Source organism: Parasteatoda tepidariorum, chromosome 11 (assembly GCF_982258835.1).
Source record: "Parasteatoda tepidariorum strain Cologne lab strain chromosome 11, Ptep-v5.0, whole genome shotgun sequence".
Taxonomy (NCBI): Eukaryota; Metazoa; Arthropoda; class Arachnida; order Araneae; family Theridiidae; genus Parasteatoda; species Parasteatoda tepidariorum.
This window is the reverse complement of record NC_141765.1, coordinates 27,833,979-27,850,699: the sequence shown is the minus strand read 5'-3', so window position 1 is coordinate 27,850,699 and position 16,721 is coordinate 27,833,979. Positions and strand designations below refer to the sequence as shown.

Here is a 16,721-nt window from a genome sequence, read left to right as displayed (position 1 = left end):
TGTAAATGGTATTATTGGTAATCAGAGCAAATCACTTACTTTACCTGATATTTTAAACGACTATGAATCTTCTGATCAATTCAATAAATCATTTGCAAATGCCTACAGTACCTCAAACCCAAACTTAAACAGTTTGCAAATATATATTTCACCAAGTTTAACCTCGTTTGTTTTCCTAGAATTGAATGATTGTGAAGTACTTCACTTAATAAATTCTCTTTCTAATAAAAACTCCTTTGACTATGACGGTATTAATGTAAAATTAATTAAACTATTTGCTCTCAATAATATAAATTTTATAACTAATTTCATCAATACCTCAATCAAGTCATCCATATTTCCAACTTCTTTAAAAAGAGCAACCATAACTCCTATTTTTAAAACCGGCGATAAAAACTGCCTATCAAACTATAGACCAATTTCAATATTACCTGTTTTTTCCAAAATCATTGAAAAAGCTCTAGCTGATAAAATGTACAATTATTTAAAACATACAAATTTTTTCTCTGTTAATCAACATGGATTTATTAAAGGCAAAAGTACAGAAAAAGCTCTTTTGGAATTTTCAAAATTTATTCATAATAGTATTGCCGAAAATAAGACAACAGTAGCTATATTTCTTGATATATCAAAAGCTTTCGATAATGTCAATCACAATCTTTTAATTAAAAAATTAGAATTTGCTGGTTTCAGAGGAATTATGTTAAATTGGTTTGTTTCATATCTTTCAAACAGAGAACATAGAGTTAAAATCCGAAGTAATTTTAGTAATTATATTTTTTCAAACCGTGGTGTTCCTCAAGGATCTATTCTAGGACCCTTATTGTTTATTATATTCATCAATGACTTTTGTCAACTCAAACTTTTTGGTAAGATAATAACGTATGCTGATGATTCCGTAATTTTGTATTCTTGCACTGATTTAAATCAACTAATTTTTCAAATTCAATCTGATTTACGCATAATTTCAAAATGGTTTACAATAAATGACTTAAATTTAAATCTAAATAAAACTAAATATATTTATTTCAGTTTAAGAAAATCAGAATTTAACTTAAATTTAAAATTTCACTCTCTCTCCTGCAAAAGTACTAATGAAAATTGTCAATGCTATATTCTACAATCTGTAAACAATATCAAATATTTAGGACTATATATCGATTCTAATTTAAAATGGAAAACACATATTAACAATTTAGTTAAAAAATTGCGTTTCGTTTTAGTTAAATTTTATCACCTTAAGAATAAAATTCATTTTAATTTTGTGAAAGCACTCTATTACTCCTGGTTTTATTCTTTAATTAATTATGGTGCGATAATATATGGCGGTGAATATAAAACTAATTTACTTCCCTTAATCTCAGTTCAGAATAAATGCTTCAAGATTATTAATTCTCCAAATATAAATAATTCAAGTGTAACTACTACCAATATATATACAAGAATTAACCTATTACCATTTCGCCATAATGTATTTTTTCGTATTTTACTCTATTTACACAACAATAAATTAATATGCAAATTAAAAACTAATGTGTCTGAAAGGAGACCAACTGAAATGTATGAGATTCCCTTCTTTACAAAAGAAATTTCACGAAAACAGTTTTTTTTTACTTAGCACCTAAATTATATAATAAATTACCATTTCAGTTGCAAAACATCAAAATATATTCTTCTTTTAAGCGTGCTTTATTTCAATTTGTGATGAACATTGACGATTTAGATCTCTATTTTTCACTTTAAAGGAAGCATTTGATTTTTTATACCAGTCTTGTGCCAATCCAAATGAATTTCTTATGTTACCTTTGTTATTTTGTTTTTTTTTTTTTTTTTTTTATATATATATATATATATATATATATAGTTTCATGCATTTTTTTTTTTTTTTTTTTTTTTTTTTTTTGTTTTCTATTATTACAGTGTTCAACAATATATGACGTCTTATGATGAGCAAAATAATTTATGATTGTAATACCCCCTTTTTTTTTTTTTTTTTTTTTTTTTTTTTTTTTTTAAATTTCTATTTTAAATTTATTGTATTACTTTTCTTTGTCGCCTGGACAGGATTTTCCTCTTGACGACGAATATATATTCTTTGTATTTATGTGTTTTTGTTCTCAATAAAGTTATATTTGTTTGTTAAAAAAAAAAAAAAAAAAAAAAAAAAAAAAAAAAAAAAAAAAAAATACACAGTCGTAGAGGGAACGCATAAAAACTTTTCATAATTCGAAATTAGGTTGCCTCACATAAAATGACCCTTGAACTATTTAAACAGGGTGTTCCGTAATCATCACCCATAACATGCAGTTTTGATGTTGAAAAGTATTTAAGCGAAGGGAGAAAAAAAAACACGATCGAAATCTGTTGAATCACTAACAGGGAAGGAGGAAAGAAGAACATGAAAACCAGTTCGATTGCCTGCTGAACCTTAGTTTTATTTCTAATAATTGCTCTTTAACTTCTTTCGTGAATTAAATAAGCTTAATGTGTGCTGTCTGGCCTCAGATTTCGATAGTCTATATTTTTTTTATTCCTTTAAATATTATTTTGAGATCTTTAAAGTACATATGTTTTTTTTTTTTTAAATTCCTTTTGCAAAGATTTAAAAAAAAAAAAATTCATTAGAAACATACAATATGTATTTCTTAATAATTTATAAAGTGAGTATATATATATATATATATATATATATATATATATATATATATATATATATATATATATATATATATATATATATATATATATATATATATATATATATACTGTTACTTTCTGTATTATTTCAGTTATGTGTAATTTGTTTATGAAATTATTTTCGTAATAAAAATATTTAAAACATATCATTTGTAATTTTGTAAAATGAAAGACGTTCTAAGTAGTTGATTTGATAAAAAAAAAAATTGCGATCGAGAAGAGCAATGTATTTTAAAAGCGTGAGTAAAAAAAATAAACAATGTGCTCATGACTTTTTAAAAACTAATTTCAAAATATTGATGATACAACCTTAAAAATATCTCAATGTTTGCAACAGCTCAATGTCATGCTCAAATTGAAAAAGCATTAGTGACACTTTTTTAAAAAATCCTCTCATATTATAACTGGCAATTTTTAACGAAAAAAAAAACACTTTTGGAAATTGTCAAAAATTGCTATTATGAATTAATTTAATAAACTTAATTTTTTTCATCTATGGTGTATTGCATTATGATTTTTTTTTAAAATATCAATTTTTCGAAACAGTAGTTTAAAACTACTTTTTTTGTGTACTATTTCGCGATACAATCGTCATCATTAATAGAATAATATCGAAATTACTCATAGTGCAATCGTTCGTTTGGATTACACATGACGAATTTCTAATTAATACCCTTTTTTTATTATTTCAGACACTGCGATGCAATATACAGTATTAAAAAGAAGTGCGCGAGCGGGACAAAAAAAAAAAAAAAAATTCAGTGTTGTAGTTTAAGTGGGAGAGCTATGAAAGAAATGTTTTTAATTTGTCAGAAGTACGATTTAGGATTAAAAAAGGTCAAAAGCTGCAGTCAAAGTTATCTTATCCCTTGAAATAACCCCTATGAACTTTCTTTAGACAGGATGTGGCGTTTGAAAAAAAAAGAGGAATTTAATAATGAATAGAAAAGTTAGAGGGATATTGTTGATAAGTCAAGCTTTTTGCATAGGAGACATTTTTTTACCAAACTATTCATTAGTGTTGTTTCCAGATAAGTACTTTACAAGCTTCCGGACTTTTTCACTAGATAACACAAAACACAGAAAAATCTTATTACCTAAATTATAGTTTTTGTTTTTTAGTGCGATATGCTTTTTTAAATAATATGAAAATATTGCTTATTATTACAGTCGCTTCAAGTTTGAAAAATATCCCAATTTTGTGTCACACTTAGAAAACGAGCGAACTTTTAATTGATTAATTAAAGCGATGAGGTGCTGAGAAAAATGTCACGTTTTTTTTTTATGATAAAACATATTTAAAAAAAAAATACCACCCCCTCCGTACAAATCAGGAAGTTAGTGGAGTTTGTGGTAGATCTCGAAGGCTAAAACAAGCTGAAATTCAAGGTAAACAAGCAGCACAGATGACACAAGTTAAGCAAAGACAGGCATAATATATTCGAAATGTATATTACGTTACATAAAGTAGTTATTCAATTAACCATGAATGATTAAAAATTGTTCTTTGGAAAATGAACATTTAATTTATAAACCATAGATGATTATGTCCTTCAGAGTTAGAATGCTGAAGGTTAAGTTCAAGTCAACATCTGGGTTTAGGCGAGAAACTTTTAAATAACTGACCTTTCTAATTCAAAATATAAGCATGTTTATTTTGACCCGTTTCAAAAACACTACAATAATTTTTGAAAAAATATTAAGGATTGGATTTTATTTTATAACCGTCTTTGAACAGCCGACCCAATTTTGGGTTTACGATTGTTCAACACCGTAGCCTTGTGATTTTGAACCTCATCTAGAAAAGGGAGCTCCGAGATCAATTGGGAGAAATTTGCCTTCTTGGAGGATTTTTTGATGGAACTAACCCGCATTTGCGTTACGCGGAAAGGAAAACTACGAAAACCTGACGGCAAGGAGACTCTAACCCTTGATCCATCCACTACTGAGGATATTTTGCATCAGCAGTGTGGTCGGTGCGAGCCGGGTGCGGAATTCGAATCGATCAGTCATCGCTGGGATTAGAACCCAGTGATTAAATTTTATATTTTATATCAGTCATTGAACAGCCGACCCAATTTTTGGGTTTACGACTACTAACGTTCAACTCCGTAGTGTTGTAATTTTGAACCAATCCAGAAGACAAAGAAACTCCTGGATCAGTACCCCCAGAGGTATCGATTTGTTATGGGAACATGGAGAACTTTGCGACTCGTCAGATTTAATGTGCATCAGTCGCCATTTACTACACGAGGAGTCTGCGGCCGGCGAGGATCGAACCCACGAACTCTTGGACATGGGCCCAGTGGACATGGACCAACCAGGTTATCCCGGCCTTCTGTGATTAGATTATAGTATTTAAGAGCTGTGGCCAAGTCCTGGGCTATATGGTTGAGGGTTTTGTATAACCTAGGTTCATGCCCAGGACTTGGAGGAAAGAAAAAAAAAGTATTTAAGAGCTTCATAGCTTCATTCTAATTCACTTATTTTGGTGAAATCTATTGTAAAGATTTCGGCAGTGCTTTTACTATATTATTTTTGAAAATGTTTTTAAATTTTCAAATTTTAAGGGAATGAATTTAGATATGAGCGAATTTTATTTTATTTTTTTTTTTTTTTTTGGCACAAGTTTTTAACTATTTACCTCTATTACAAACTGAGCTTGAAATTAATGGTGGCACGTTAGTCCGGGACTATTAAAATTTGATTCAGACCAAGTTTTAATTCCCACTTTTTTTTTTTTTTTTAAATTTTAAATTTTGGGTTTTGGTTTAAGTTTTTCAGAATGTTGAATATGAATTGGGAATATTACACATTCTCTGTAGGTAATTTCTCATTTATATTCACTTAATTAAATTTTAAAAAATCTAATCGCACCAGAGAAAATGGGTATAAACTAAGTAATATCTTTTAGCAACCGGTTTAAATTTTCTCAATTTCTACTCTTGTTATCAAAAGAACTTGCTTAAATCATATACTGAAATTTAATTTCAAAGGAATTCTACAAATATATGTATGATATTTGTAAATAACATATATTATTCCAAATAAAGTTGGAACCTCCCCAATCACGTTGATTATTTATGAATAAATGAATACTTAACTGCATAAAATAATGATAAATACATTTTTGAGTTGCTCACGTCGATATTTTTTCCAAAGACAAGTCAATGGGACTAATATTTCAGAAGTTGCAAGTATTTTTATGTTTAAAAAGTATTAGTTTGTTTGACTTGTACTGAATTACGCATGTGACGACATTGCTGTCTAGACAAGTAAGGTAACTTTTCCTGTTAAATTTTTTTTACTTTTTATACTGAACTGTGGGACAAAACACGAGTCGATAAGATAAATAGTTTAGACGTAATTATGTGAAAATTCATACACAGCTAAATTCAAAAATAGTCTTTTTTTTTATACAAAAAGAAAAAAAATCTAGCAACTTTTTAACGGGATAAGACAGCTTTAATCCCATTCCAGTACAGCTATAAGAATTGGTTGACAAAATCATATTTTGAAACACGCAAACGATTTAAAATGCTTTAACGGCTTTATATGAATAATAAATAAATTGAAAACGATTCATTTAGAATGTCTTTTTCTTTAAGATATGTTATTGTGAATATACTAGAAATATGTGACCATCGAGTTCCTAAAAATGTGTTTTTGAGTATCAAAAGAAAATAAATTTCTCACTTTGAAACTAATATTGCCTTGCTTAAAGTAACCAGCATATTTTAAGCATACATTTCAAGTCCTATTAGTTCATATATAGTATAGCTCAATTCAGCGTAAAAACTTGCATCGCAAACAATACTTCATTTGTCTAGATAGCAATGCCTTATGCGGAAATGAGCATAAGTGCAAAATCATGCTTTTCGAACATAAAATCCTCTCGCTTTCTTAAAGTTTAGTCCGATTGCTTTATGTTTAACATCATTTGATTCCGCATAACGATATACAAGAAACAATACTTCATTTGTTTTGATAACTATGTCATATGTGTCAAAAAGCAGAAGTAACCTGTACAAAATTATAGTATTTGTACATAAAATGCTTATAACTTCGATTGTCTCATGTTTGGATATTGTAGTTCAACGTATAACCGATTCTGAGGATGCATTAGAGTATTATTTATACAATCAAGTTTTAAGTAAAAATTATTTCATTTATTTAATTGAACATTTTTATAAAAACTTAAAAATTTAAGTTCTGAAAATTTAATGTTCTGTTAAAAATATCTCATCCACCCCGATTCAACTTACAAAGACAGATTTCGATAAAGAAAAAAAGGAAAGAAAAATTACAATGAACAAAAAACAAAAAAAATCACTAAAAGTATCAAGATAAATAACGAGAACATAAAAGAATAAAAATTCTATGCGAAATAAATCTTAATTAGTTTAAAAAGTTAAATAACGTTATCCAATCAACGCGTTTTCTCATCGCTTTACGAACAATAGGCATGACTTCGAAGTTTTGCAAGATGAAATGTGTCACAAATGGAATTGTAATTATAGTCTAGAAAATTCAGCATTTTGTAAGGATGTGTTCATCATTCTGTAAATATTGGATGTCATGCATTATATCAAGGTTGCTTAAACTGTAGGTTCGCTAGAAACCTGTATCATAACCAATTCACGACCTTTTAACATAATTGACAATTAAAAGATCACTTTTTATTTTGGGAGATATTCCATTCATGCTCACAGGATGCGCCGTGTTGCCCGTACTTTATACATTCATAGATTCCTTGTTAAAAATGATGTAAAAATAGTAAGCAAGCCATAAATTATAATAATATTTAAGACAGGATCAAATCGAATGATTCGTTTCTGAGGAATTTGGGCTTGAAAACATCAAAACCTGTTTGATTGTCAATCGAAACAGAGATGAGCTGAAAGGTTATCGCTAGAATCACCTTCAAATTTCATCAGGCAACCAAACTGGTTTTGATGTTTTTCATCCTAATTAGTGGTTCGACAGATTTCGATAGCGTCTTTATTTCTTTCAAGCTTTAACATTACTTTGCAACCTTTAATGTGTTTCTTTTTTTTTTTTTTTAAATCTGTTTTTGACAAGGGTTCTGAAAATATATATATGAAGAGCATCAGTGGTTACAGAGCACCCTGTATAATAAACTTCATTTATAATTTGTAAAAGTGAAGTCGCTGGTAAACATTTTCCCTATAGTCTTCAGTAGAAAAAGTTTAAGACGCCGGTTCTAAATTGCTATTTGTTTTGATGCACAAAGAGCAGTTATTTTGGAGAACAGCCTAATTTTCAGGGGGGAAAAAAACATTAAAATTGGCTTTAAAACGGAATTCATTGTTATAACAGCCGAACATTTTCCGTCATGAAATCTACTTGTAGCGTGATGGATTGGTAAACGATGTTTTGGCGATGAGGAAAAGCTTGCTTCAAGTTTTTTCATTTTGATGCTTTTATTTTTAAATCGAAAACTTTTATAGAAAACTTCTGTCCTTTCTTTAACTGTTTTATACGAAAGACAGTAAATACACACCTTTTCCAATATTTTAAAATTTATTTTAAAAACTTTCTATAATTTTCCGAACTTCGATTTCTTTAAAAATATTTAAGAATCAAAATACACTGCCCTACAATAAGGGAAGATACATTTTCAGTTTTTGACATTGTTTTTAAAAATTCCTCAAGAAATACAGGATTATTTTACCTCTTTAGTGATGTTTAGTTCACGCAATTTTTCATACTTAGCAATAAGATTTAAAGCTTTCAAAGGATTGGGAGACCATCAATAACTCACGAAAGAAAACAAGTATTTTTGAACACCCTATGCCAGAAAATCAAGAAAATAAGTTTGTAACTTGTATCCTTTACTTTAGTAGTTATTTATAATAACAGCATAAAATTTCGTTAACTTAGAATAAAATTAATGGATATATGGATATTTTTTTATTTATAAACCGCATTAATAAATATTAATTGAGATATAGATATTTTTATAAAAATTAAACTTTTTGTCTTACGTTTTTTTCTTGTTATAACTTTATAAATATTCAATGGAATGAAATTTTTTTTTTGGAGCAATTTGAAATCAATACCCCAAATCGAAACCTTTTATCGTTTTAAGCTTTCTTTTAAAAAGTACAAAAACTATTTAGAAAATTGCTTAAAATTAACTTTTTAAAACATTCAAATCAAACTTTTTCATTAGTTGCCAAATACAATTCACCACAAAAAATGAAAAAAAAAAAGGTTTTAAATGTTTTCTGCGCATTATAAAAGGACTACTTTAAATATTTATATCTTGCACAGTTTTTAACGATTTATTTTTAAATTTTAAATCAATAATTTTGTAATTAATTTTAAATTGCTTCAAACATTTTGTTTAATTCCATTGAATATTTTTAAAGTTATTGCAAAAAGAAAAAAAAAACGTACAAAAAAAATAGTTTTTAATAAAAATGTCCATATCTCCAGAAATATTTACGCTAGGTTTGCAAAATTTTATGCAGCTATTAAAAATAACAACTTAAGTAATCGATACAAGTTACAAGCTCATTGTTTGATTTTCTGGCAAAAATACTTGTTCTCTTTCGTAATTTATTGTAGGTCTTACAAACCTCTGAAAGCTTTAAATCTTATTGCTAAGTATGAAAAATCGCATGTACTAAACAGCTCTGAAGTTACAAAATAATCCTGTAAGTATTTCTTGAGAAATTTAAAAACATGTCAAAAATTAAAGTCCATTATTGTAGGGTAGAGTAAATTAAGATATTAAAAATTCAAAAAAAGAGTAATACTTTTTAACAAAAACTTTTATTATTTATACTTTAAATGGGAACTTTCCAAAGGGCATATTTTTACATCAAACTGTTTTTAAGTATAGTTTCCATGTAACTAATTTCAAATTTTCAAAAATTTCCTCAAGATAACAGCAAAATACACAAAAAAATCTTTTTACAAACATGCAAATCGTGTTTTTCTCCTAAACAATTTATAAATGTGGCTTATTCCTATATAACACTAAGCTTTCAAAATACTATTTCTTTCTCAGTAGTTATCTGTCCAGTTAAAATTGTTACCACACTTTTAATTTCGTAACAGAGCTTTTAGAAATACAACTATTTGTATCAACGGGGAATTGTGAAAACCGAAATGAGCCAAAAACTTTAAAAGCTTGGTAAAATTAAAGTTGAAAAATCTCTAATACTGCATGCATTAAAAATCAAGTTAAGTAAATGTGCCCATGTTTATTGATATTACTTTTTTACCAATTAAAGTATAACTATTACTTTTTTTTAAGGAAACTAATGTTTTTTTACGTTGCTGTTATTAGAAAAAAAAATCTAAATTCTTTAGACTTAAGAAATTTTTTTTGATGATCAACTATTGATTATCTCTCAAAATGCACTAATAATTTCGATAATTTACGGATAATTCACTCTCATTCTTTCGTCTTATTTAGCTGTGCACTTTTAATTCCGAATTTTTCACTACAATTTATCTGAATCCCTGTTTTCATATGCAATACATTTCGTAGATAGTTTGTAGAAAGAAAAATACAGAGAATGCTGCCCACAAAGAGTTGGGAAAAAAAGGAATTTCAATAACGTTTGATTTAATAGTCGGATTTTCACGAACTAAGATGCAATCTTACTGTTTCGAGGGCTTAAACTTTAAATGCGTTAATTTATTTGTACAGACGATATTTGTGTAAACATAAAACTATATTTTGTCTTTCTCAACGCACGTTAATAACATATTTAAGAAAATCCAAAAATTTTTGCATTTTCTCAAATAGTTCCAAAGATATGACTTAGTTCGCAAATGGTGAAGTTAGCATTAAGGGGCTCAAAACCTTTAATCGCTCACCAGACTAAACTATTGGGACCCGATCATACTTACCAGATTGCGGGTATCATTTATATTTTGAGGATCAAGAACTCAAATCTGTCGTAAAAAAATTGTGTTTATTTAGAGAAAGTAAATCTTCATGTTAATTACATATTAACTTTGTAAACTAGCTATTTTTTCAGGTTTATCTCTCAAACAATTAAGTTAGTGCGTAAAAATCCAATTATTAGATCAAAAGTAATTCGATGTACTGTAATCGATTTTGCGGAGGCTGACTCTTTTTCTTTCAGAACCGTCACTGAAGTCCACTGGGGAAAGGACTAGCCAGGCGGTATCACCTGCCCATACACTCTGTAGCGTGGAGGCAGCAGGTTCGAACCCTGAATGTATCTTCGAGCTCTCATTCACTGAATCGCACCTTCTGTCTTTCTACTTGACAAAGGCTTATAAGCCGGTCTTATGTATCTGAGCACACAAGCCTGCATGTATGTGTACTAAGAAATAAATAGGGGGCCTTCCTGGCTAAGCCGTATAGCCCACCAAACGCTATGCGAAGCGTGGAGGTGGAGAGTTCGAATCCCACTATAACACTGAATGTATTCTGCGTGATGTCTTTCACTGAGTTGTTCTACCTGTCCTTCTACTCGACAAGAGTTTAATAAGCCTAAGAAATTGAGCACACAAGTCTGCAAATATATGTAATTTCAATAAAGAAATAAATGAAGTCCACGGGGATCACCAGCAAGCTATTTATTATCTTTTTATCTTTTTGCTAGAGAATGACGGAGCAAACTTTCAATATTTTTATAAATTTAAAAAAAAAAAAAACTGCTGTGAAATTTCCTAATTTTTAACTAGTATAGAGTTCATGATTAAAACAATATATTTTATCTCAACAATGTATAATTTAAATTTGAAATTCTAATCACACGACTTCTTGAAACCAAAGTGGTAGTTAAAATAAGAAACTATCTACCACTCTAAATCATAAATTCACTAACATTTTTATAGCCTAGTTACTTTTAACTTCCAGAATACAAGACCAAAGTGGCTTTCCCCATTCCTCCCCCCCCCCGTCCTGTATTGAGAGTTTCATCACACTGCTTTGAGAACAATGTATTTTTAGCACAACCCTCACGCACCTTCTAGTTTATAATTTTCCTTACCAGACTGATTTAGTGCAAATATAATATTACTTTAATGGCACTTAAAATCCTCAACCACAAATACGCTTTTCTAGTTACACATAGAAACAAGAAGGACTTGTCATTGAGATTAGCTAGGGAAAGAAGTTAGTGCCTCTAACTTTTTTCAGCTTAGTTTTTTCAGTTAGTTTTAGTTCAGTTCAGTTAATTTAATTTAAAGAAAAAAAGTTCGAATTTAATTTTTCTTAAAGGAAAAAAAAAATCAAAAAAAAAAATAAAAGAAAATTTTTTTTCCAACTGGGACGAAAATTTTACTTTTATTAATTACATTATTGTAAGAGTTTTATACATGCAATACAAAAGGATTTTAATAATGAGTACATTTTTATTTGACTAATAAAAACAATTATGATATTCAAAATTTTTTTAAGTCTTCTTAAGTTTTTATTGGGTCAAAAACGGCATACTTTCTGGAAGAGGAGTACAGTAGAACGAAAAAAGGGATAATGATTGATTTTAGATAACGGAGGAAGAAAACCAAATTATCTAAACAATAATTGTAAATAAACTGATAGCTGACATAATTAGGATTTTTTACAGGTTTTGTATTAGGGTCCTATGGCTAATTTTACACCTTACTAGAAATAGATTGCAAAAATTTTGTAGCTAAAGTTACTAAAATTTTAAAAACTGGAGGATTAAATTTTTTGAGGAGATTTGATAATTTATGTAAAATTAATGCAATAAATTTGGCAAACTATTTAAAAATAAAGATTAGATTTAAATATTTTAAAAGAGAAATTTCTGTAAAAATGTTATAATCTGCCTGACAGATTTTTTTTTTAATAATATGGCAGTATTATTAATTTTTTAAACTACTAAACTAAAGTTTTGTATTCACTTGTAAAAATTGAAAGATTTCCAGCATAAACATGAAATGAAACATTTAATAACCTCATTCCCGTTTTTTTTCGAACTAAATATAAAATTTAATTGCAATTTTAAAACTAAAATACTTCAAAAATTTAAATCATTAGTACTAATAAAATATTTAAACTACATTGATAACGAATGAAAATGTTTAAGAAACATAAAATTTTTTACGCATGCAAAAAAAAAAAAAAAAAAAAAAAAAAGGAATCAATAATAATATTGCATAAAATATTACCTTGGGATCTTTTTCATAGTAATATTGCTGAGTTCGAATCCAACGTGAAACAAGGTGATCTTTGACAGTATGTGCAAGAGCAAAATAATAGTCACGCTGAGTTGCAACATTTCGATCTTTTACTAACGTATAATGCAAATGCCGATTAAATGTTTTTTTAACCTCAGCAATATTTTCAACCCCGGCGATCCCCCGAACACTGATTTGTTTCCGTTTATCTTGATCAGTACGAGGAACAGCTGACATTTTTGCTTTGATAATCGCACAGGTCCGTCACTGAATACGAAAAGTCCTCGAACTGATACCTCTCCGAATATCCGTTTCTCCTTCTCTGACAGAAAGGTCGCGCATGCGCTCTCATTACGCTCATTACGTAACCTTTAAACTACTGCTTGTCAGAGAAAGCATGTCAGAGTTCCGATTTCTCCTATGCTACAAGTACTTTCTTTACACGTTACAGCCAGTTGGCGAAAAACGATCTGTAGTTAATATATGGCTTGGCAGGAAAATGGGAAGCCAATCTTTCCGAGAAATGAGCCAATGGAGCGGGAATTTTGAATTGCTTTAAAGATAGAAAAAGTGATTAATGCTATTTCATAGTCACTCTCATTGCAAAATATTATTAATAGTAGCTAAAAAAAATTATAAAATTAAAATTATAATCTATTTTACGTATAAATCATACGAAATATAGATTATAATAATATATAACTTGGTACTCGTATATATACTTGGAATTAAATTAAGGAAATTATTTAAACCAAAATACAAAGTGAGTTCAAAACACAAAGCATGTAAAAAATGCTGTAAATAAAACTGAAACGTTACTTTTAGTTTACACACTCACTTCAAATGTTAATAGTTGGAAATTCAAATTCAAATGAAATAAATGAAATTCAAATTGTTATGAAAAATTGTTGAAAATTCAATGATGGTTGAAAATTCAAATGTTAATAGTTGGTATATGGAAATCCAAATAAAATAATAATGATAAATGAAGCATCCTAATTATTGAAGATCTAAGCATTTTATCCAAATGTTTTGCATTACAGCTTTCTGATATCCACGTTAGACTACTAAAGTAAATTTAAAGTCCAATTAAAGGGCTTTACTAAAAAGTATCGCTATAATCAAGTTTATAATACATATTATAAGTTAGGCTGCATATTACTTACAATATTAGTTTGATTTTAGCCTTTCATAAAAAAAAAGATTAAAATCAAAAAGTTAATGTTACAATCAATACGAATATTAAATATATATAAATGTAGACAAATTACAAATAATGACTCATAAACAGTAAACTATAGTTTTGATTCTACAAGAATTGAAACTATAGTATATCTGCTTATGAGATATCATTTGGGTTTCCCCCCACTTTTTTTCTCTTTATTCGTAGACTTTCGCTTTTCGTGTAATTATAATAATTCAAATCATAAAGAATTATCAGATGTAGACGAAAATCCCACAAACTTGGTAAAAATTCAAAGACAAAGTGAAATCCAGTTGAAAAATATTGATAAGCAAATTTCGATTATTAAAAATAATGCGAAAAAAATGAAATTTTCATATTTTCATTTTTTTCTCTTTTTTTTTTTTTTTTTTTTTTTTTTTGCTTCTAACTAGTTTCTTTAAAATTGCTTAATTATTATTATTACCATTGAATTTCGTCTGCAAAATTACTTATTATTTCAAATTTATTGCCACTCGTCCTTTTTATGAAATTTAAAATTACCGACAAATTATTTTCTAAATCATAATATAAATAGTTCAAAATCTAAGTCACTAGAAAGTCAGAAATGGCTTTATGTTCCTCTGAATTTATTTAACTTATATGATTGCTCATCGGACACAAATGTGTCCACAGTTTTACTGTACAAAATGGAACAATAAAAGCAGGACATATAATTGAAAACATCTTGAGTAATATTAGGAAAAATACAGTAAATTTAATAGGCTTTTGACATCATATCATGTTGCTTTTGTTTCAAAGCGATTTTTTAAAACATGCTATGACACTTAAGTGTTATTTATACTTAAGTATTTGGTATTTCATGGTATTTATAAAGATTCGTTGACAATAAAATATTCTTGTTGCAAAATATTCTATAAATAGGATTTGTTATTGACTTTAAAAATACTTTTACCATTTCTCGAATTATTGTAACATTTTATTAAGTCTGGATAATGTTATAACGTAATCAAAAAGATTATTATTATATTTCCCAATAATAGTTTTTTTTTAAATGATGTAATTTTTACGATTGCATTCGTAAGTCTGCCAAGAATAATCAGTAATAAGTTCGTCAAGTTTTCTGGTGGTATTAGTCAAAAGTCCGAAAACATTTGGAATTGATTTAATAATTGCTAATGTTAAAATGGTTCGATTAGAATCTCTTTTCCTAAGCTGTAAGTGAAAGCTGTTTACACGGACTCTTATTTTATGAGGTCACATTTCATGAATACAAAGATTTTCAGCATAAACATTGTAAGTCAAATTTAACAATTTTAGTCTCTTCCTTTCATTATTTCACAAACTTTACATGATTTCAAGCTAATGAAATGATAATAATAATTCTCTATTTAATAGATTAACAAAGTAAAACAAAATTAAAATTTAATTTCATTTCGAAAAAATGTTTATACAAATTAATAATATTAACGCATGTTTATTTGTGCTTTTAAACTTGTTGTGTGAAAAGAGATTATCCGACCTAAAAGCATGGGATAGTTAATTATGTTGCTTTTGCATTGAAGTAGATGAAAAATTAAAATTGTTTTGCTGTGTGGAATTTTAGCAGTATTTTAAAGATGACAGTTGCTAATTAAAAGGAAAATTTACCTCTCTCCTTTTAACTTACGTGAAAATCAAGAAATGTTCTTATGAGAGGGGCACGTAATTTTGATTTTAATATCAAAAAATGGCTTTAATAGCTGCTAATTGTGCCTACGCACATTATGGACTTTCACGCATATTAAACCAAAAATAATTTTAGATTTATTTGTTTGCTTCGATCTAAAATAATCATTCTGGGAAAGTGTATAAATTGAAACCTTCAACATCAAGAAAAACGAATTTATCACTAACAAAAAATTTTTTTTTTCAAAATTCGAAGCAAATTTCACACGTGGAAAGGCATAAAAATATTAAATAGCTGTTTCTAGGTCACTTGTGTGTGCTACATAACATTATCCAAACATTTTGTTTGGCATTACATAACAACATTATCCATATTCAAACATTTTGTTTGGCATTACATAAAACAAGAATTGCGAATTACAGGAATTTTGTAAAATTTTTGGAGGAATGTAGCCATTAATTTGCATAAAGAAAATCTAGTTTTTCATTCAAAAAATCATATTATATATAAAAAAGGAGAAATGAACCAAAAATTTAGCAGAATGTTTAATTATCAGATCATATCGGAAACTTTTTATTAAATTTTATTTTGCGCTTTATTTTACAAATTTTATCTCTTAAAGCAAATGTAAAATCTCACTAATTCATGCAAAAAATTCTTAGAAATGTAACTTAACTGTAAGTTCTTTTAACTTCTAAACTAAATCATACCAATAACCTTATGTTGAAAGTTGCTTTGAACTGACCGATGTTTATGAAAAAAAAAACTGTCACGTGACTGTTTTTTTTTTTTACAGTACTCGAAGGAGAAAGTGAGTTCTTCCTCGATTTCGTCATCGTTTTATCATTTATTTTAATTTAATATAGTTGACTAAAATTTGTTATATGTTTTTGTTTAAATAATTTTATTGCTCAATAATCATGTTTTTTATTTTTTTACTTTCATTTTGCCATAGACTGCTTTTATTCGCACTATATTTTAAGATCGAAAGAAATAATTTAATAATAAGTA

At 27.9% G+C, this 16,721-nt stretch overlaps 2 protein-coding genes across 2 annotated transcripts in view; one reads left to right on the top strand and one right to left on the bottom strand.

Annotated features, from left to right (window-relative positions):
• Positions 1–13,298, bottom strand: part of Glyp (glycogen phosphorylase) — a 40,279-nt gene extending 26,981 nt beyond the window's left edge. The window contains exon 1 of the mRNA XM_016062212.4: positions 12,850–13,298. Coding sequence (XP_015917698.2) covers positions 12,850–13,095 — 246 coding nt within the window. The 5' untranslated portion in view covers positions 13,096–13,298. The remainder of the gene's footprint in view (positions 1–12,849) is intronic.
• A 1,921-nt stretch (positions 13,299–15,219) lies between these two features.
• LOC107447328 (choline/ethanolamine transporter flvcr2a) overlaps positions 15,220–16,721 on the top strand; it is a 126,759-nt gene continuing 125,257 nt past the window's right edge. The window contains exon 1 of the mRNA XM_043039068.3: positions 15,220–15,337. Coding sequence (XP_042895002.1) covers positions 15,293–15,337 — 45 coding nt within the window. The 5' untranslated portion in view covers positions 15,220–15,292. The remainder of the gene's footprint in view (positions 15,338–16,721) is intronic.